Here is a 23,250-nt window from a genome sequence, read left to right as displayed (position 1 = left end):
TCTTTCTTTCCAGAGAGTTTTTGTGTTAAATATTTGGGAGTCTATTGCATTTTATAGCATACAGCTATTTTTAGAGACTATCAGATTCTGATTTTATTCTATTATTTCATGTTATAAAATACCCAAATTATTAAGCTTCTTTCAGAACACAGTCATGAGGTATTTCTACTCTTAAGTTGTGACAGTCAATCAGAAACCCCAAAAGATGGCTTTTTCAGAGAAAGTCATCACCTGCCTAAAGAAATTTAGACCAAATTTTGTACAATAAACTTAGAGTGAAAAGTTGACAACTTTGCTTCCAGGAGGAGATGCTATTTAAAGCAAGATGATAAAAGAAAGGGGAACTAGAGATTTTTCTAGTATTTTGCCCCTGTTTTTTCTTGGTGGGGGGAGGAGTAATTTAATGATTAAATTGCTTTACGCACTTCAGAAATACCTTCTGATACATTATAGTGCCTCTGAAGGCACATTAAGCATCTGAAATTTAAAAAAAAAAATGTTTATATTGTCTACACCACTATTTCTAATCTTTTGTTAGAAATTATTAGGAAACATTTGTTGGGCATTATAGTCTTCCAGCAGGTGTGTGGCCTTTGCAGAAGTACAAAGAACAGTGTAGGACAGGCACTACATTTGTAAAGCTCACAGCCTGACTAGGTGAAAGCGTGAAAGGCATGTAAATAGACAATTCCTAATTAATATAGTTTAAGTCTGTGAGAAGGTTAAAAAAACAGAATCGTGGGAATAAAAGTAGAGGGGAGTGTATTGGAATACATAATAGGAAGAGAAAGTAACGGGGAGCAGTTTGTGTCCTCCCTTCGCTAGCTCCCACAGAACCCAGCATGGTGTTGTGCTTAGAGGGGAAGATTTGTAAATACCAATGACTGATATTTGACTGAATTAGTCTTTTTTTTTTTTTCACTTCAAATCATATTTGTTATCTGCTGTCCAAAATTAGCATAGAAATTATAATTTGTTGAATGTTTTATATTTCATATGACTTTGCATCAGGTACAATAATGATATATCAAAAGTAAGTCTCTTTAGTCATCCTAACTTTAGAAACCCTTGAATGAGATTAGGAAGTGATCATCATTTACATTTATTATACTTTCCATGTAATGAGCTTTAGCTATTAACTCTAATTTGCTTCTCATCGCATTCATCAAACGCGAACTATTTAGAAACTGAAACATCTCTGTCGGTTAGCATTTTAATGAATTAAGATGAAATGAGACAGTGTTAATTGGCAGTTGTTGCTGCAGGGGAGGTTTCTAGATCTTGTAAGTGATACCAATTCATCCCTCTATCAAGGTTAATTTGTTTGATTTAATTCTAAGGATACACTGAATATTTTCTCACACTATTCATATTTATTTTCAGATTGAACAGTGGTTTAGTTTTGCAGTTTTTTCATTTGGATTCTCAGTGTCATTTGTACTTGATTTAATTTGATTGTTAAAAATTTTTTCATTTTAAGCAGCATTTGTATTACTGACTCAAGATATACACACACATAACATAATAGCATTACTTAGACTTTCTTTTATTTGTAATGCCTAAAATCTTCCATTACTAATCATTTTTTCATCAATGACTCTCTTCCTCTGTCCTTTCCTTTTTTTTCAGACATAAATGAATGTGAAGCTGAGCCTTGCAAAAATGGTGGAATATGTACAGACCTTGTCGCAAACTATTCCTGTGAGTGCCCAGGTGAATTCATGGGAAGAAATTGTCAATACAGTAAGTGTTTGTATACATGTATGTGTATGTGTGTATGTAACTTTTTTTGCATAGCTTCTATTTATTATGGAATCTGGGCTGAAATCAGTGTAATTTCCTTCCAGAGCTTATAATTTATTGAAATGGCACATTTCATATATGTTGTTTTAATGCCATTAATGTACATATGTTCTCCAAGGTAGATCTCAGTGCATGATAGGCACAAGAGTGGTCATCCAGTGGTCTGAAAGGAAAATAATGTCTCCTCAGAGACCCAAGTGCATCTCTCTCCTGAATCCCATTTTGGCTTTTTAGTATGTGTATGACCTAAATTTTCACCAATGGTCACTCTGGCCCAGACAATACATTCAACACACTCTAACCAGATAGCCTCTATCACAAATAAAAAGTAGAGGCAAAGGAGGATTCATGTTGAATCACCATTAATAAGAATTTTACACATAATTTGTCTTCTTGGAGGTAAAGGAGGATTCATGTTGAATTACCATTAATAAGAATTTTACACACAATTTGTCTTCTTGGAAGCCTAAGACATTCTTGATATTATGGGTCAAATGATAGGACAATAATGTAATAATATACCTGAAGTATTTACAAAGAAGCGCAAAGCACCCCTCTTTCCCCAAAACAAACAAAGAAAACACCAGAAAAGGGTAGTAACAGTATTACAGTCCATGGGATGAGACCAGAATTGGGCACAAATTCCTGCTAATGAGAACAATAATGATATAGTATAACTGTTGAGCATTTACAGAAACATAGTGCTACTGCTTCGACGTGCTACTATTAGAGCATCACAACATTATGGCAATTCAGAAGGCAGATGCAGATGAGAATTCACATGCAGAGACTGAGACAGGCTAGGCTAAGTGGTTTGCCGAAGCTTTCACAGTCAGTGACAGAAGCAGGGCTAGATGGGCTCTAGAATCAGGTTTTGTGATTCCCAGTTCAGATTACTTTTCTCTAAATAGAGATATCTCTTTGAATAGAGGTGAATAAACATAAACTAAATAGAGATATCTCTTTGAATAGAGGTGAATAAGATAAACATAAAAGCATGCTAAAGCTCCTTCTTACACATGCACACACACACACACACACACACACACACATTTTTAGCCATAGTAACAATTTTATTTCTCTTTCTCTCTTCCTTCCCCCTTGAAATGTTAATTTACAAAACAGGAAAGGGAAATTATTGATTTTATTTGGGTTATGTATATAAACAAAATGATCAATGTTAATCTCCGGGGATGCTCACACACACACACACACACACACACAAACTCCTTCATTTTTAGCCATAGTAACAATTTTATTTCTCACTTTCTCTCTTCCTTCCCCCTTGAAATGTTAATTTACAAAAAAGGAAAGGGAAATTATTGATTTTATTTGGGTTATGTATATAAACAAAATGATCAAAATGTTAATCCGGGGATGCTCATTACCCTTGTCCTGAAAAATTTTAATAAAATAATGAAATTCTGAATATCAAAGACATATCTTGGATTAGGAAAAAATTTTTCTAAGCTTAAAAATAATTGGAAAAGACACTAATCATGAGTTGAGGATGCTGCAGGTATAAATGGATGGAAGAAAAGGGCAGTCTGAGAGAGCAGGTTAATCATACAACCAAACAGACCAAAAGCCACCTAGTCGACTAACCTAGCAATCTTTCTATAAAACATTTAACTGACCACCCACTATGTTAACTTAAATTCAGATTCAACAGATCCTTGACCTACCTTAGGCACAGCTCCTACGTCCTTCTTTACTTTGATTCATGGATCTTGAAAATGGCTGTCCAGTCAGCACTGCAAGTTGTACTAAAAAGCGCCCCCCAAGGTTCTGAAAATAAACACTTTATTAGTATGATGAAGAGCAAAACACTGATGGCAGTAACTACTTGACTTTCTTGCAGTGAAAACAGAGATCTGGTGCCACAATAAAGGCAATACTGGAACTTTGGCAGAGTTTTAAACAATGTCTGGACAAGAGCATGTCCAGACGTGGCAAGGCTACTTTTGACTCCTAGGAAGCCTGGTCAGGGAAGCATGAGGAGGTTGAGACCTTTGGGAGAACTGTCTAGGGGACATGTCATGAGAATCCTGCTTATGGATGAGTGTCTGTGTGAGGAGGTCAAGCCCTAGCTCTTTAAGTAAGCTTAAGAAGTAGTGTCTAAGGTCATAGACAACCTCTTCTCCCAAGAGAGAAGACCTAGGGTTGGAGTTATGTATATGCCTTTGTCTCCCAAACTGACCAGTGAGCAACTAGACAGCTAATTCTTTGCTTACATTTTGAAAACAAAATGGGATCTGGATGTCAACTAGACATTGAAACCAATAACTAAAGCCTGTCTGTTCCCCCATCAGAGATTTACTGAGATCACCACATCTGAAAATACCCATCAGAAAAAAGAACCTGATTAATTATGGAAGGGTATATTGAAATAGACTTTGAATTTAATTGCCACCAGTTTGTGACATGTCCTTCAATCAATTTTTGATATTGTGTTTAATGAAATTTCTTATTTTTTGTTGACTTGGTTTTATATATATACATATATATGTATATGTGTATATATATAACATGTACGTATATGAATTACATCATAATACTTATTTGATTAGAACTCTCCTATGTAATATTTATACTGAATTTCAGACATCTCTTTGAACATGAGTGTGATAGTGAGGTGCCTCCCTTACCTATCATATGCTTTGATATTCTCCAACTTCCTCTCTTTATCACTGTGCCCCAATAAAGAGAGCAGACTTACGATACACTATAAAATATGTTCATAATAGGGTACTCATTTTTATTTGATTGCTTTGTGAGAATTTGTAATAAACTGAGGATTCATACTCTCTGTATTGTCTAGGTTTCTAGGGATAGGGTTCTGCTTTTTTCCATGGCTTCTGAGAATTTTTAAAAATTCAGAGTAAGAAAGTACATTTTGCCATGATGATGATGATTTAATTGATGATTATTAATTAAATAACTTATATTTTAAGTGAATATTTAGTGAGAGCACTAGATATGTGGAAAAAACACTGGACTGACAGTGTCTCTCTCTACTTCTTATGATGATTTAATAATTTAATTCTACACATTGAGAACTTAGAGCATTTCCTCATGACAGGGCACATAAAAACACCTGCAGGTTACAGGTGGTGCCAGCTTTAAGCTGACTGAGGTTAGGATCTTCATAGTTAACATGACATAGATTATAACCAATGTGCCAGCTTCTACTCTTTAGTAAGATGGATAAACTTTCTTCTAGGCTTTGTATCATGTCCCTTTGTTTTGGGGTACCATTGTTTTGGCCTCCACCTGTAGTAATGGCAGAGAAGCCATTTGTTTTGGCAGGTATTTCAGAAGGGAGAAGGAAAGGAGAATGATGGAGACTAACCACTGGGCCAGTGAGAGGACACTCATACTGAAATGCTATTATCCTTGTATTCAAATGCAAATTGACTTCAGTCTAATTTTGGGTTCCTACACTCATATTTGCTTTACTTGTCCTATTTCTTTCTTATTTCTACTGATGGGTTAATTAATTTCTGCTATATTTTAAGATGAAATTATCCTCAACATCCCCCATAATAATAAGTAATAGAAGATATTTCAAAGGAGTATGATTGACTAAAACAATAAAATATCTGCACAAAAAATAGTAAACTATAAAACACAATAAACTAGGGAAATAGTTATGATAAACATATAAGGCAAGTATTACTTATCCTTAATTGATCATATCTCTCAACTTAATAAAATTAAACACAACAGAAAAAAAAACAAAAACAGCAAGAACATGAACAAAACCTTCCCATGAGGGAAACAAATAGTTTAATATTTATCATATCGTAGTTGTGTCTTTGGTATTATATTTATAGTTGTGCTTTCATTATTTTTAAAAATAGACATAGAATGTTTATGATTTGAAAATAACTATTATATTTTAAGTGAATATTTAGTGAGAGCACTAGATATGTGGAAAAAACACTGGACTGACAGTGTCTCTCTCTGCTTCTTTCACTCACCTCTACCCCCCTCATTTCACAAGTGCAGACAGGAAGATGAATGGCAGAAACAAATGGGAGTTTGAAAAATAGGAAAGGATGAAGCACTAAAGAGGAGCAGAGGCGAACGTTAGAATATGAAAAGGGAAAAAGAGAGAAGGGAAAGGTGTGAGAGCTGTTAACCAGGGCTCCATGCTACCGGTGAGGCTCCCAGGAGGACACACACACACACACACACACACACACACACACACACACTCCAGAAGGAATCTATCATGGGAAGAAAATTGTAAGGCAAAGGAGGTGACAAAAAAAGGTTTTTAAAGACAAAATGTCCCCACTAGATAATTTTACTTAAGAGAAGTCCTTCCTTCCTCTGCCTGTGTGCCTTCCACTCTGTTTTTAAGTCAGCTGCCAAAGGGAACCTGTAAAAACAAAAGTCAGCATGCATCACCCTTGCAGCTCAGCATCTTCCGCTGGCTCCTGATCTCAAGCAGTGAAAATTACAGTTCTGTTTCCTGAGGGCTGCAGGATCTGCTGAACTAGCACCCTATTCATTCTCCTGTTCGACCTCATCTCCTAGGACTCTCACTTTCTTACGCACTGCTCCTGTGCATTATTCCTGGCACACACCTGGCACATTCTTGCTCTAAAACATTTCTTTTCCTTTCTCCATTTTTCTATAGTATGCATTATAAATAATCTTGCACTTCCTTCAGGTCCTTGCATAAAAGATATCTCAATAAGCCTTTCCCTTACCTCTCCACTTCCCTAAGGCAATATGCCAAAACACACTCGCCCCCTTCTCTGCTATAGTTTTCCTCTTTAGCGTTAATCACTAACATCATATTTTTACTTTTATGTGTTGTTATTGACTAAACAATGGGGTATATACTCCATGAGAGAGAGATTTTACTGTTGCAATCACAATCGCTAAAACTGGACTGGCAAACAGTAAGTGCTCAGTAAATATTTGCTGAATGAATGAATAACCTAGCACTCTGAGTTCTTTAAGTATAGGGAAGATATCCGATTTTCATGTCTTCAATTACTATAAAGTTATTTTTTGCCTGGCTTTCCATTATTAAGCAGTATTCTAAAGCTACTTTTGCCAGTATAATAAAATGCGATCTGGTATATTTGTTGGTACTCGGTAAGTGATACTGCAATTTGAATTGCATTTCTCTGACTTGATAAAAACTTTGTCATTATATTTTGCAATGGAGTTATGCAAATGAATTTAAAATAAAAGAGGTAAATAGGGATGCTGTTTCTTTTTTTAGGCCACTTCTGCATTCAGACATCTTGATAATTGATCTTCGATCACTTGCCTATTTCTCATCCTTATCAATTAATTAGTAGACATATGAATGCAAGATGTTTATGCTGAGATACTAGTTTAATAAATATATAAAAATCTATGTGAGTTCTTTATTACAATGTATGATTTTAATTAATATAGCTATTAAGTACTTTTATTTTGTAAGGAATAAATTTATATCTAACCCTATCTATTATGACATAATGCCTAATTATGTGGTAATAATTATAATTATGTAAACCACTTATTAAACATTTTCAATAATGTAATTATATCAAACATTAATAACAAATATTTTAATACTTGGCAAAATATGCCTATGATTTCTACACCAATTATTTACTAATTATGTTTATAGGTAGCTTAAGGCAATAATACTTCTCATTTAAAGAATTTCAGTTTAGATTTTCAAATAAGGTTTGTACAACTTATCATTGACTTTAGCAGACCTCGGTTATTTTTTGGTTTTATTTTTTATTTATTGCAAGGGATTTAATTATGTTTATTTTTAATTTTAATTAAAGCTACTTTAATGAAAATTATTTAAATGTTCCTATAATATTTATAACAGTATTACCACAATTCTTCTAATTAAAGTCTTAATTTATATTTCCTTGTTGCTTTTAAATGGTCTACACTCAAGTGTTCCAACAGCCGTTTTCATAAACAGCTTGACAGGAAAATGATGATAAACTGGAGCAGAAGCCCATTCTCATAAGAACAGATATGCTTTGCCACGTACATTTCATATAACATGATGTGTAAACTGAAGTAAGTGCAATGGAAATTGATAGCACTGTAGTTAACTAATCCTAAAAATACTTAGGATTGTTTTCAGTTATTGGGCTATGTGGCCCACAATAGCCATAAACAGTTCCCTCCTGAGTATTTAAATGTGCCATGATTAAATTTCAGACATGGCACTCGAATTCATTTTCATTGCTGACACAATTTCTGAAAATTAAGATAGTTACCAAGGGAGCTCTCAAAATGCAACATCTCCAAATTATTATGCTGAAAAGTATTAAGACTTAGATGATTTCAGAGGATTTTATTAAAAATGAAAACAAATCTTCAAATGAGGATAAAGTAGTTTTCTAAATGTCAAAATTTACAGGTTTTAAAAATTTAATGTAATAATCTAGAAAATTTTATAACCCTTTACTTTAAGAATTCTATCAATAAAGTTATCAGGACAAAAGGTAATGATAATGTGACTATATTTTGAAAACTGTAAGCATTTCCTTATCTTCATTTCTTGAGCACCTATAACTCTTTAAGCCTTCATTTCAAATGGGCTAATATTTATAAATACACAAACATATACAATATATACTATATGAAGGTACATATGTATATTTTTTCTTTTGATATCAGTGTGTGTGCTGCCACAGAGTGCAGGCTTATATAAGTGCAGGCTTACAGAGTGAAAATTGCTAAAACATTTATAGATAAATAAATTATGTGATATGTTTTTTTATATGTACAACACTGAGTTATTGCTTTTGTAAAGATAAATTTGCAAATAACTACAAATACTCAACTATATTTTAATATTTTGTCACCAATTGTCATGTGGGAGTGTTGATGTTAATTTAGACATTGACAAGCATTGTCCTCAGTTCTTTAAATATTAATTTGTGTAGTTCTCTTAACCCTCTTTGTAGTAGGTTCTATTTATTATTGGCTCAATTTTACAGAGAAAACTGAGCTACTGAGTGATGAAATAATTTTCATAGATTCACATGGCTGGCAAAATGCAGAGCCTGGCCTTACTTAACCTCGAGCAGAGCTTGCATTCCTAAGCATGATGATCGTCCCTTACAGGGTAAGAGAGAAATAGAAAAGAGACAGGCTTTGCATTCAAACAGAACTGGAGTTTGAACTCTTGTTTTTTTTTTTTCTCTTTAGAACCATATGTCTCAAAAAATAAAATATCCTTTCTGAGCCTCAGAATTCTCATCAGTAAATGGAATTAATAATACTATTTGGTTTATATTGATGGGCAGATTAAAATTAATAGCATATATAAAGTACCTAGGAAAATACCTAGGTTAATAAATGTTTTAAATAAGCAAATAATTGCATAAAAAAATACACTCAAAGATATCTGAGTTATTTGAAAAGCCAATGTCAACATATCCCACCTTTTATTTTGTTATAAATTTGTGTAATTTAAAAATTCTGTTATATACTTAAACAATTTGCCCATCTTTAGTAACTATGTACTTGAAAACAACTTGTGTAGAAATCAACTATAATGTTTTTTAAATACATAGCTTTAGGAAATCCTGTGGTAGTAATACAATTTTATAAACAAATATTATTAATTCAACCAAAACTACTATAGGAATTAGAAGTTTCTTTGGTTTTTTTGAAAAATACCACATCACAGCATACTTCTGAATGACAAACACTTAATTTCATTTTAATCTATGTAAAGCTGTCACTGTAAGCTGTCACTGTTATTTGATAAACAGAAACTAACTGTGGTCAAGATTATGTACAGTTTTATGCTATATAACACTGAATTCCTACTCTGTTAAATCTAGATATGATATAGATCCAAAAGCAAAATATAAAGAGAATCTGATATAAAATAGTTTTTAAAATAAGAGTAACTTATAAGGAAGTAAAAATGAGAATCAATGCACACATAAATTTAATAAAATTGGATAAGTTCAGTATTATAATATGGTAAATATATTCAATTATGTGATAAAATAAACAAGCCACAAGTATTTATTAGTTTTCTTCTTAACATATCTGTGTAGAAGGTTTTGAGAACATATATGAATTAATTAATTAATTCACCAAATTGAATCATACAGTAGCCACTCTCTAGAGATGAGGCAACAGTGGTAATTAAAATAAATTCAGTTCCTACTCTAATGGAGTATACAGAAGAGTGGGAGAAAAAAAACAAGAATTACATAATATATAATTATAAAACATGATGAGAGCCATGAATAAAATGAAAAACCACAACGGGTATCTTTTCTGTTTTGAGGGTTTAAGGAAGTGATATTTGGGGGTTTAAGGAGGTGAGCTGAGACCAGAAGAATGAATACTAAGTACCAAAAAAAGAACAAAAAACAAAAAAAAAAAATAGGGAGTGCGGTGGAGATGAGAATTTTATGAGAAGGATGATATGTTCATGGACATACAAACCTCTGTTCATAAGAATATTAATATTTAGTGGATGAGTTCGATTGCTGGTAATCATGTGATGCAGTTGATAGGATGATTATTTACAATTTAGGACTTGACAATGTCAGGTCAGGAGCAGTCAATGGCAAGCAGTATTTATATATTAAAAATCCAACTCATAACTATCTTTTTCTGCAACCATGGGGACTTTTAAAACACCAAAATAGACTTTAACTTTTGTAAATGTATCAAGAGATCAGACAGAAACAAAGAAAAATAATAATTATAGTCTTATTTTTATTCCAGATAAAAATTATCTGCTTTGTTTTAAAAATTTGAAATTGTGTGCTTTCACGGTGATTTTTGTCTTGAAAGCATTGCCTAATATAAATATAAGATTACTTTCTTTAAAAACATAAAATAGGAATTAATCCAGAATTTCAAGAGGACAGGAGAAGGACAGTTTACCTCAAGCTGTCACTTTTCGTGAACATCATAATAAATAAAGAAATCAACTATGGATCGGTGAAAGTTTTATATTCAGGATTAATTGTATAATATTTAATCCAAAATTCATAACATTTAGGATCTACCCATAAATCTAGATAGATAGAAATGGAAATAACTATGACTATTAATACTCGAGTATCAATAATTATTATAAGAAATTCTCACATTCTTTTTAAAGATATGATAGTAAGTTAAAAAAAAAAGCAAATAGAGTACTGTTCAACTATACCAATGACCCTTAGGGAAGAAATGATTCCAACATCACTGCAGGATGAAGTCTTTGCAACAATAAACACAAAAAATTAAGTCAATGACAAGACCAAATTGGATTTTCTGTGTCTGACACGGAAGTTCCATCTTCAATCAGATGCCTCTGGATATATTTTTCCAACTGTTGCCCAACAGTTTTGTACAGACATATCACACTTTGAAAGTTCACCTGCTGTACCTTAAAGTGATAGCCTAATTAAAAAAAGAGAGAGAAAAAATATCTGCAAAATTCTCAAATAGATCCCCTAGGACTTGCTAAATACCTCTAACAAATTAAATCAGATTCTCATTACCTGACAGTTTTGTATTTGATTGCAAATAATTACTGAAATATCCAGTAAGACTGTCTTGATTTTTAAATTATGCCATTCCCATTATATGCTAAACTGCATATGTCCAGGGATTAAAATTTAGTCTTTCATTCATTCAACAGGCTAAAACTCAATCTACTATCTCCTGTTTCAAAGACAAAGATGAAGTATACAAAGAACAGGAGTTTTAGAACAGGATAACTTGATTTTAAAATACGGAATTCCAGTGTATGATTGAAAATATTGTATTTTTCTCAGACTGAAAATATCAGTCTTTTTAACCTTCACCTCCATCCCTCACCCTTTTAAAAAAAAGTGGGGGGGGATATTTGCAGTGGTTTGTTCAAAATAAAATTCACTCCAGTGTATGATTGAAAAATATTGTATTTTTCTCAGACTGAAAATATCAATCTTTTTAACCTTCACCCCCATCCCTCACCCTTTTAAAAGAAAGTGGGGGGAAGAACCCAAATAAAATATATGCAATATAGAAAAACAAAATCTCTCTATAAAGAAACTACTGCTAACAAAGTCATCCTACGACTTTATAGCTGGAAAATGGTTAAAATATAATTTATGGGTCAGTAATTATCCTCTACACATGTTTACATGACATTTTTGGGTGTTTAGGTGAAATTTGTGGCCTGAATATCGAAGTGAGGCTGAAATGGTTTTTCATAAGGGAGAAATTTTAGGCACAAACCACAGTGGTTTCTGCTTTTATCGCATCCACTGGATAGCAGAGATAAATGCTTTTCTTAAATAAGAAAAAGGAAAGAATATAGATGATTTCTCATCTTTTACTAAATGTGCACAATTTTCAATGACTTCCTGAAATCCCAAGGGTTTCAAATAGTTACGATAAAATTTTACTGGCAACTGTTGAGATAATTTGGATGATGACTTGGAAGTGATGGCTTCCCGCAGCATGTAAGACAGAGAGCCACATACATGTTTTGAAACTCATCCCCAAAGCAATATTCTTCAACTGAAGGATAGGGGCCCAACAAATTTCTTTCCTACATAGGCATATTGAGTTGTAGGTGCAATTGGCACATCCCGATAAGGTAGTACAGCTAGTTATTAAAATGCAGATGATAGCTCAAGGGGGGCACTGGTAATAAAGATTTAGATTAGGGGATCAGATAAGAATGGTGAAGTGGTAAGACTGAATGTTAGTGCCAAGGCAGAGAGTAAAGAGAAGAGCATAAGACTGCTAAAGATAGAACTTAGGGCAGGTAAAGAAATTCTATCTGCAAAGGTACAAAATAAAAGAGTAATCTAAGAAATAGAAAGAGAATAAAGACTTAAAGTAGGGAAAAAAATGTTTGCAAAACAGAAGCTGGTCAAGGACATGGATACCTAAGAAAAGACTTAATTTGGAGCCTCAAACTATTAATAGCCCTTCACTAATTGTGGCGGGTAGTAGAAGAGGATTTCAGGTTGCTACTATTCCAGATTGAGTAGGTGCTGAGCAAGAAATAGTGGCCGCAGACTGCTCCTCCTAGGTTATGGTGCACTTTACTTCGAGAATATCTTAAACCCCAAAGAGCCGTTAAAGTGGCCAAGGACCTAAAACTAAATTTCATAATAGTTACCTTAATAGCTTTATCTGGTCAATAATACACATTCTTGTTAGAGCTCTAAAGGGAATGGACACATAAAGTATCAACTTAAAAATAAAGTGAAGTTGAGGAATATGGTTCTATAAAAAGAAGTAGAGCCAGAGCAAAGTCAGTAAATCCAATACTAAAATTCAAGGAAAACAGGAGCAGGGACAGAAAATAAACTATTCTGACAAGAAAAATGAATAGAACTATAGTTATATCAGGAAGCCTATAAATACTCAGCACTATTATCTAACTACAAAACACCAAGAAATTGAAATTGCAGCTCTTAGCTCCAAGAAATCCAAGGATATTTGCAGTGGTTTGTTCAAAATAAAATTCACTTTATATTTTCTCTGGTACACCCCGGCAGACACACAATTTTTTAACTATCCATAACACGGCTATTTGGCATATAAATATTGCCTCACATCCATTCGGCAGTAATTAAATAATGTCATTTTCTTTCTCATTAGAGTTATGCCTGGATTCTACCATTGTTAATAGCTTTCAGTTTAACAGCATGTGAGCACTTTCCAATAGGGATTAATAAAACAGCATTCTCAGTCCCATCCATTAAGTACTTAATGCAAAGTTTTTAATCTGGGGTTCAGGACCCTCAAGGGATGGTAGGATAGAATTCAGGATGCCTGTATCTTTTGATGACAAAACAAAAATCGTATGTTTATTTTTACTCATGGCTACCTGAGATTAGACTTTCCATCAATTACAATTGTAGGCAATAATGAATCATAGTACTAGCAGTACCAGTGATTTTGTCATTAATATAAATCACCAATATTCTCATACCACATTATACTTGTTACACATGTCTGAAAATAAAATTTACATTTTTCACTAATACAAACTACAGACTTGTCACTATCTCTGTCATTTAATGTGTTAATAGACAGCACATATATTACTATATATATCACATATTTTTAGATATTTTGGTAATTACATTGTGCTTCTGTAAAAAACACTATTCTGAAAAGAGCCTCTAGGCTTCAGTAGAGTGACAAAAGCATCCACTAGTGTAGAACAGGTTCAGAACCCTGAGTTAACGGCTTATTGGTTTCAAAGATATTTTTCCTTCTGTCTAAGATAGATGAAGCTTTTGGAAATTAAAAGTATTAATGAGCCATTTTCATTGAATGTCCATTCCTGGCCTTCCTGCTCAGCATTGTTCTGTAGCTTCATTTATAAAAAAAATAAATAAATAAAATAGCAGATGATACTCATAAGCCACATTTTTGTCATTGTGTTTACAGAGGTTTTATTAGCAGGCTTGAGTTTATATTGAACCCATTGCTGCTTCTCAACAATAGTACAAGTTTAGAAAGTTTGTGATCCTATAGTGAGCTGGTGTATTCTAAGTCGCCTATGGACACTAACCTGTATTTACAAGACAAGAGAAAAGAGATAAACTGAAGAATATCCTGCCTGTCAAGAGGTTACATTCAGTCTGCCTTTGAACAGGTTCTTTTCAGTTTTCTTAAAACCAGTTATTATCTATGTAGAACTTGATAATTAATTTATTTGGATTGCCAGTGCCATATACACAGTCACTTTAGAAGAATACAGCTAGTGTATGAGTTAACCACAAAGTGTCAGTCATCCAGAATCATAGCATCAAATACAAAATAAATGTAGATTACACATTACATTAAAAAAAAAAAGCCAATCTGTTAACTTAGTGATATTTTTGGTTGATGTTCACATCAGTTTAGATCATCAAGACCACTAATTGTCATTAAATACATAATTTAGTCTGTTTTTTGAATTTAGGTCTTATGTCAGAATATACTTGTACCTAGAGTTATTTTAAGCAGTGTATACTTCCCAGACTGGTACAATTCTATCATTTACTTAGCCTTCTTTCTTTAAGAGAGGAGGTTTGCACTCTGGGTGTCAGACTGGAACAAAAAAGTGTAAATGATGGTCATCTAACAGCCTAGATTTTTTTTTTTAATTTTCTCTCATTTACTCTTTCCAAGAACCCTAAGAGGCAGGTACAACACAAAAGCACAAAGAATTATTAGCCCAAGGTCACATAGCTGGTAAATGCTAAAGCCTGGATGTACACTCAGGTGGTTCGACCCTGGAGCCTGTCTTCTTAACTACTATACATGCCCTTGCATGTTTCTTTTTTAAAATTTATTTATGTTAATTAGTTTCAAGTGTATAGTACATTGGTTAGACATCTATTTAGTTCATAAAATGATCCCCCCAGTTGCTCCCTCCCTCCCCTGACCCTCCACCTAGCCAACATATTAATGCTAGCTGCATTCCCTATGCCATGCTCCCCATCCCTGTGACCATCCATCAGCTGCTAATTTGTACTTCTTTAACCCTTCGCCCCATTCTCCCAGCCCACCAATCCCCGCTCCCTTCTGTCCGTCACCAAATCGTCCACTATATTTGTGAGTCTGTTTTTGATTAGTTTGTTCTTTTTATTCTTCAGATTCCACATATAAGTAAAATCACATAGTGTTTATCTTTCTCTGTCTGATTTAAACAACCTAGATTTTTTTTTTTGCAATATGATTGTGATGATAGCTTTATGCCAGATGCTGAGACAAGTATAGTTATTGATATTAAGACATTTGAAATACTGCTCTGTTGTACTTTTTCTGGCTTTTTTGATTAAAGAAAAAACAGACCCACTCAATTTACTTCATTACAAAGGCTGTTTTCAAGATTACATGTGAACCACAACTTTGAAGAAGGCTTGCGTCCTATATGAGCTTCTGTAATGTTTTCTTATTCTCTCTTATTTCTGTTTTGAGGTTACTTGGTCTCTCATAGAATTTTTGCCTTTCCCTATGTTTTTACTCTGTTTTCTTCTTCAAATGAATGATGAATTTCAATTTATTTAATATTTTTAAATTATAACTATTTTATTTGAGTGGTTTCTTTTAATGAATACTAAGTAGTGCTATGGATTGTAGAATGAAAAGGTTACTTATAACACAAAAAATGTAATCAGCTTATAATTGTACCTAAATCGAACAATTCATTTATTATCTCTCAACTCTTTTCCCTAGCATAGCAAAATGCCAGCTTTTCATACACATTTAACCTTTTGAGTAGTCAGGTAGAGTTTATCATAGAAGCTTAGGTAAGTTTATTCATTATACAGAACACTACAGAAGTCTGCACAGAACTATTAACTGGTGTTTGGTTTAGTCACAAAAAGTAAATGTGTGTATGTGTGTGTGTGTGTGTGTGTGTGTGTGTGTGTGTGCTCGTGTCTGTGTGTGTGTGTGTGTATTTATTCTGCAGGTAGTGGTACTGTTGCCTGACAATATTACAAAGTAATATATAAAATTCGGTCCAATGAAATGGGTAAGCCAGTATAACAGAAAAAAATTATTTCATTTCTCCAGGCCGGTGATAAGCCTTCAAATTTTTGTTTCTAAGAAGACTTGGAAGGAGTTTTGTAGTTCCAGTTTAACTGTATCAATTGTAGGATTGCCTAATTATACTGCATTTGGTAATACCAGGAATATGGGAATCAGGAATTGTTTTAAAAAATAGAGAAGAATACTCTTAAAAGAAAAATAAACGTAAATCAAGTTTCCTCATTTCCTCAATTCTAAAATACATGGCTTTTATTTAAACATATGAATGTCTCTGAAATTGGGATGCATCTTAAAGTCATTGATATGTTAGTAGTACATAACATAATGTACACAATGGTTTACAATAATGGGATTTTTGTCTCATTGAAGTTTACTAATAATAAATACATAAATTTAGATAACATGACCATTCCAAAAATTCACTGCCAGCAGGCATTTATGTGCAGGCTAAGGCATCCAAGTAATTATTTTTAAATCCATAGAATAAAAATATAGATTAAAACTAACGCAAATGATGCATAAATTCAGGTTGTTCAGTTGTAGTTCCCATAGTGAGTGTGAATACTTTACCATTATTTATGTCAGGCCACATCTGTAGAAGCCAGTGCACGTGCCCACACACATGTGTGCACATACACACACACCCCTACCTTAATTAGAAAATAGTTCAATTATCTTTTTCTAGGCACAATTATCTATCATGTAGTTTCTAGTATCTCTATGCCCCTTAGCAACAGGTAATAGCATGGCTAATAGTCCACTTAGAAAATGTTGATATTTCACTTGTTTGAATGACCCTTTAATGTTTTCTTAAACATTTTTTCTGATTATAAAATTATATATATATATATAAATTTTATATATACATATACATAGGCATTTGGAAATTTATATATACATATACATAGGCATTTGGAAAACACGAAATTAATGTTTTAATTTTTTTCTTCTGAAATGGAGTGCATTTAAATCCAGCACATGTAGCACACTATCAAAGGCTATACTTATGACATTTATTTATTTTTACTTTATTCTTTCTAGAGTCTATCTTCTGTGTGTCTAGTTGGCCAAATCCCACTTCAGATCTAAAGTTTTTCAAGAGTAGACATTTTCTTCGATGTATTTTTTCTCCTTCATTTCTATAATACTGAAAATCCCTGGATAAATTGGACATTTGAGAAACCCAGGCAACTGAGTGTTTAAGATTGCTTTGAGTTCAGTATGAATTTTTGAGAGAGAGGGAAAGATGTGTGCCTTTATCAATTTGGTTAACATAAAAATGGAAAGCAGATTATCATGCATTTAAATATAATGAACAGATCACTAGATACATTTAATTCAAATTTAAATTGAATTTTAAAAAAAAATAAAACTATCGGAAACATTTTATAGGGTTTGTCTTACATTCACTTTTTAAAGGGTTGACTGTTTTGCAGTCTAGTCATAGCCTTTCTATTCCCAAGAACATATTAGTGTAAACAGTTTTGAAATTACAGGAGTTGGCTAGCCAAGTAAATTGTCTACAAGGCTGCTTTAATTACTGGTTGAAATGAATTTTTTTACTGTTGCATCTTAACTAGAGAGTATTAATAGAAGTTAAAATTTGCAAAAATCATGTTTCAGTTAATAATTTATGTTATTAATGCGTCATGCTTATGAGAAATGGAAGTTAAACTGAATTTTAAAATGATTGCAAGGTATGTTGAGTAAACATAATCAATTTATTTCTTTTCCTCATGTTTACTTTTTAATCTGTTAGCACATATAAAGAATCTTGAATCTACATTAAAGTGAATATGATAGAAAAGAGAAATATACTAGGGAAATTCAAGTTTATATGCATATGAATGTTTAATTGGTGCTTGCTTATTTGTTCTAAGGATTATCATGCATCTAAAATACAAAGCTATTGAAAACAAAAATGAATAGTAACTATAAAAACAGTCCTGGGTTGGACACAAAATTCTTGGTAAATTAATGATTAAAATGTTTAAAATTTATACATAAATTTTTATCTTTATATCCTAACTTAGACTAAAATGATACCCAGATGCTAATTTCATGTTTGAATATGTTGACATTGAAAACAATTGCTTCCACAATTTATCCTGAAGCATTTTGTTAAACAGAGAAAAATGCCCTATGCCATAATTGGCACTTTTTATAATGAGCATATGAAAGCAGTTCTTATATTGTAGAGAGAAAATAAACAGTGAGAAAGGAAAATTAAAGCTGTAGAAATCCTTGAGGTAAGAAGTTTGCCATAGTCCTTTTCTATGGATCTGTAGTTATAAAATGATGCTAACTTTAGATTAGTTTCTAATAAGCTACCTCCAGCTGTATAATCACTTTGAACCTTAAAAGACTATGGTATGAAATGTTAATGCTTCTGCCTTGCACAAAGAGGTTCAACAAATATTTGTTAAATGTTGAATAAATGACAGTCTATTGTTAAACCTTCAATCCACAAATCATGGCAGAAACAAGGATAGTGATGACACATCAGTTAGGGCACTACTCTGTATCTTTATAAACGTAGTGGCCAAGTACCCTTGTTACTTTTCATCACTTCTCCACACCGCTTAAGGTATCTGCAACAAACAGAATGTCCCCAGCATGTCATACCACAATGTTTATCAAGATGTTTTGGTAATAAATATACCCGAGGCCAAATCCTAGCTCTGTGACTTTCAGGGATTTACTTAACCTCTCTGAGTCTCAGTTGCCTCAATTAAAATTGGGAATGAAATTACTATTTATGCAGTTATTTTGAGGCTGAAATGCCTGATGTATTTTTCTCTGCAATAAATATGTACAGGCTTAATTTTTATTTTTCAGGAATGTCTGTGAGAGGAAAGAGAGATTCATTCCTTTGGAACACAGAATTTTCTTCTTAAACTATCTCTTCATTTTACTTTCTTTATGTGACACTTCATAAGAAACCGGTACTTATGCAGTTTTCTTATATCTCAAAATCAGATCAGTAAAAGTGTTGGCTAGGTGCTAAGTGGCATTTCATGATTTTTCTTCCCATGCATTTCCTTTATGTTCTTGAAAATGTGAAAAAAATTAATATTAACATTCTCACATTCATTGGAAAAATAAATCATGATGAAACAAAAAGTTATGCTGAAGATATAGGAACCAAGTATTATTCAATTTGGGGAAAAATGGTTTGTTACTTTACTCTCAGTTAAAGACTTGAGGAAATGAGATTTCTTTGATTATTGCAACAAAATTGCCTCCAGCTAAAACTTCATCTCCATCTAACCTAAAGATAGGGTTACTCGGATATTAAATTGGGAGAAAAACTTTATTATAAAGGAATTTTTCAGAGTTGTAATCTGGTTTATCTAAGTGTTAATATGAGACTTTTCCATAGGAGTCCCTCATTTTGTACCACACTGAAGAAAAGTGCCTGCCAGACACAGATGTACTTTAAAAAGGGATTATTTAATTAGTAGTTTTTATTTCCAGTGAGTCTGGCAATATACTATAGGGAATCATTTAGTTTTCATTCATTACAAGAAGCTATAGTTTATATTTCCCCCCAGGCAGAGATTTATATGACAATTTGAATGCTTTGGTGACAGAAATGTCTGAAGATAAATATGATATTAAGGAGATGTCAAGTAACATGACATTTTGAATAACTTCATGATTAAGATTTGTGCTTATGTATGTGTTTTAATTTTTATTGAAGAACATTTTTCATAGATAATGGAAATCAATGTTTCACTTCTTTTTTTTTTCCTAAGTAAGAAACGAATGCATGTAAAACCTAGGTGAACATATGTATAAACCTTGGGTCTCCAGGTAGTCATAGTGGAACTCCTTTTCTCTATTCATGATTTTTAACTCTAAGTTTTGCTTTATAAAAATAAGATAACAACAACATAAGAGCTTCCATTCACTAAGGGCATACTGATTACCATATAGTTTGCTATGCGCTTACCGTACATTGTTTCTAACTGATGAGAAAAAAATGAAGGTAGGTGTTATTTTCCCTGTAAAAAGATAATTAACTCACAGCTTTTATACTTTGCTGTATATTGGCACCACTCATATATATATATATATTTAAATAGATGTCTGGTACTGCTATTTTCTTCATACCCTTACTCAAAATTGCAATGAAAACAGTCTTGATGAACTGATATAACAGAAAATTTGACAATACTCAATAAGTTATTTTACATACATCAGAAGTCACTAATATGTACACTATTGTTACCTTAATTATTTCCCAAATATGTTACTTATATTAGTAAGTTGTATACTCTTCTGAAAATTGTGGGCCTTTATATCTATTAACATGAAATAAGTGTTTGTTTTCTTTATATTTTTGCAAATTTGGTTAAGCTAATTAGATAACTATTGAAAGTACTAAGGCACCAAGGATATATTGTCATAACCCTCTATCAGCAATTTACAGTTCACACAGTCATTTCTCTTTTTTGTAGTTAAAGAGGATTTGGATAATTGAAGAAAAATGTTAAACTAATGAAATATTTTCTTACTAATGCAAGGTAAAGTTTATATCCCTGGTTATCGCTATTCGTTTTTGTATAATTTATTATTCCTGTTATTAGAAATAATAGCTATATCCTGCTATATCCTTATGGCTATTAAGTTAAAAATTTACTGCGTTTACTATTTTTTGAAGCATTCGACCAAAGTGAAGGCTTCCAAGAAAGCAAATACTATTCTACTCATTTGTACAGGAATTTTTAGAAATGATAGCAATTCTTCCATCTCTATTTTGGGTTAATGACTATGATTATTATATGTTTCTGATTTGATGACTCTTACCTGATTCCTAGTTGATTTTATAAATGTAGTACTAGGATGCCGAGCTATTTAACATGAGTAAGATGGTAACATGGAAGCTTCTAGAGAACCTAGGCTTATGTAATTCCAAAATGAGAGAGAAACATTAAATTCTCTTTTAATTAAAAGCTTAAGGAAAAGCATGAAATTTGTTTTGACTTTTTTTTTCAAATTTTACATCTTATGAATGGGCAGTCATAGGATTATTTGTAGTTTAAAATTTTATATTTGTCAGATATTTTTAATATGTTTATAAGAACATATTTATTTATAATTATTTATATCATTACTTAATCATTAGGCCAAACTATATAACAATAATCTATTCTGTTGAAACAGACCAGAGAATAGCAATTTATTTCATTGTTTCTATTTTGTTGAACATAGCTAAAGATTTCAGCAGCTAAAGATTTCAATCCAGATTTAAAAGTTTTAAATGCCTTTTCTTCTTTGAAATGTATATATGTGTTATTAAGTAGTTCTGACACAAACTTTAAAAGTTGTTTTTTCTACAAATATTGTCCAACAAAAATGAGCATTTAACCTGAACACCACATAATACCAGGGTCTACTTTATCATTCATTACAGATAATAAATTTGAAAACAAGCCAAAGTTAAATTTTCTATTTTAATAGGCTAACGTATAGTCAGTATGTTATAAAGCACACCTAGTATGAGTGTCTTATATGAGCAAGGGATAATGTATGAAAAGCCGGCTTAGCTTCTACTGGTTTATAATAAAATTGTTACTCTTAAATTCTCCTAGAATGTTCTTTCTATAAAATTTAGAAGGCACCCTTTGTTTTAGTAGCTTTATATTTGTTTTGTTTCAAATTTTATATTGTCCCTTTCAGAACTATCAAAGCCATTGCAAATACTATATACAAAGGCTTTTTGATACTTTCTTTTCTAAGAATGTTTGATTAGTAAATGCATTATTATTAAGAATTCATCTTCTGTCTCAACTCTATACTGGAATATGTACAATATAACATATTATACATATATATGGCCAGAATATCATAACTGATGGTTGTTTCAGTGCAAAACTCTGACTATGAACTTACTTTTGCTCATATATTAGATATAATATATATATCTGGCTACACACACACACACACACACACACACACACACACACACACACACACACATAAATAAAGGAGAAAAAACAATGGAGCTGAGGTTGTGACTTAGAGGGCAAACTAAAAAATTTTCTTGCAAGATATTTTAATTCGCTTCCTCAAGTTCTATATTTCTGTAACTTTAAGGGTATTACCTATTTATATGACAAATATTTCCTTATATTTTTAGGAGTAAATGTCTAATTTAGATGTCTCGAGAAATCAAATTAACAAATCATCCACTCTGCATTTCCAGGTTCCATTTTGCTCTTCAACCTTCTTTTCACTGACTTTGCAAAGTGTTCTAGCATTAAAGAAGGTTCATTTCATACCTTGCCATCTGCAGTGGCTTCCTGTTTAATTTCTCGGATTTCTTTTGACCTCTGGAACACTGCATCTTCATACTTGACCTGAGAAATATCCTGTGTGAAGAAAAGTATAACTGCATTGTATAAAAGAAAAATGGCTACATAGCTAATAATTGGATTTGGGACTATGATTTATCTCTCAAGTAAAATCAGTGCTTGGCATGCTAATAATATTGCATAAAACAAAACATCAGAAGCAGCACCTTGAGGTACTTGTCTTAATATGCATTCACCAAGAAAACTTAAAAGATGTAAATAACTTATAAGTGTGGAAACGTGTCTTCTACATAGCAGTGTTTGAATATTTACATTTGGTATTCTACTCATGTTTTTTAACGCAACTGAATCTCATCTTTAGCATTTACCTGGGCATGATACCCCTTTTAGCTCTTTCCTGTGCAGATTTATCTTTTGTTGGAGGCAAGAATATATCTGCAGTTTTTTAATTGCAGGCTTTTGACTCTGCAGACAAATATTTCGTCAAACCATGTTGTTATCCTTATAGTTGGTAGAAGAGATATTGTGCAGTTTATGTAGAAGCCTAATAAAAGTCACTGAAATCTTGACTGGCTGCAAAAGTGCTTTCAAGTACTTGAAAAGCCCAAATGCTTTTCTCTTGAGAGAG

The 23,250-nt window shown here is 32.4% G+C and overlaps 1 protein-coding gene across 1 annotated transcript in view; it reads left to right on the top strand.

The window, feature by feature from the left end:
- The window catches only part of EDIL3 (EGF like repeats and discoidin domains 3), a 371,930-nt gene that overhangs the window by 221,895 nt on the left and 126,785 nt on the right, over positions 1–23,250 (top strand). Inside the window, exon 5 of the mRNA XM_006913200.1 lies at positions 1,630–1,743. Coding sequence (XP_006913262.1) covers positions 1,630–1,743 — 114 coding nt within the window. The remainder of the gene's footprint in view (positions 1–1,629; positions 1,744–23,250) is intronic.

The sequence above is a fragment of the Pteropus alecto genome, unplaced genomic scaffold, assembly GCF_000325575.1.
Source record: "Pteropus alecto unplaced genomic scaffold, ASM32557v1 scaffold20, whole genome shotgun sequence".
Lineage (NCBI taxonomy): Eukaryota > Metazoa > Chordata > Mammalia > Chiroptera > Pteropodidae > Pteropus > Pteropus alecto.
Note: the sequence above shows the minus strand (reverse complement) of the source record. Positions and strands in the feature narration are given on the sequence as shown.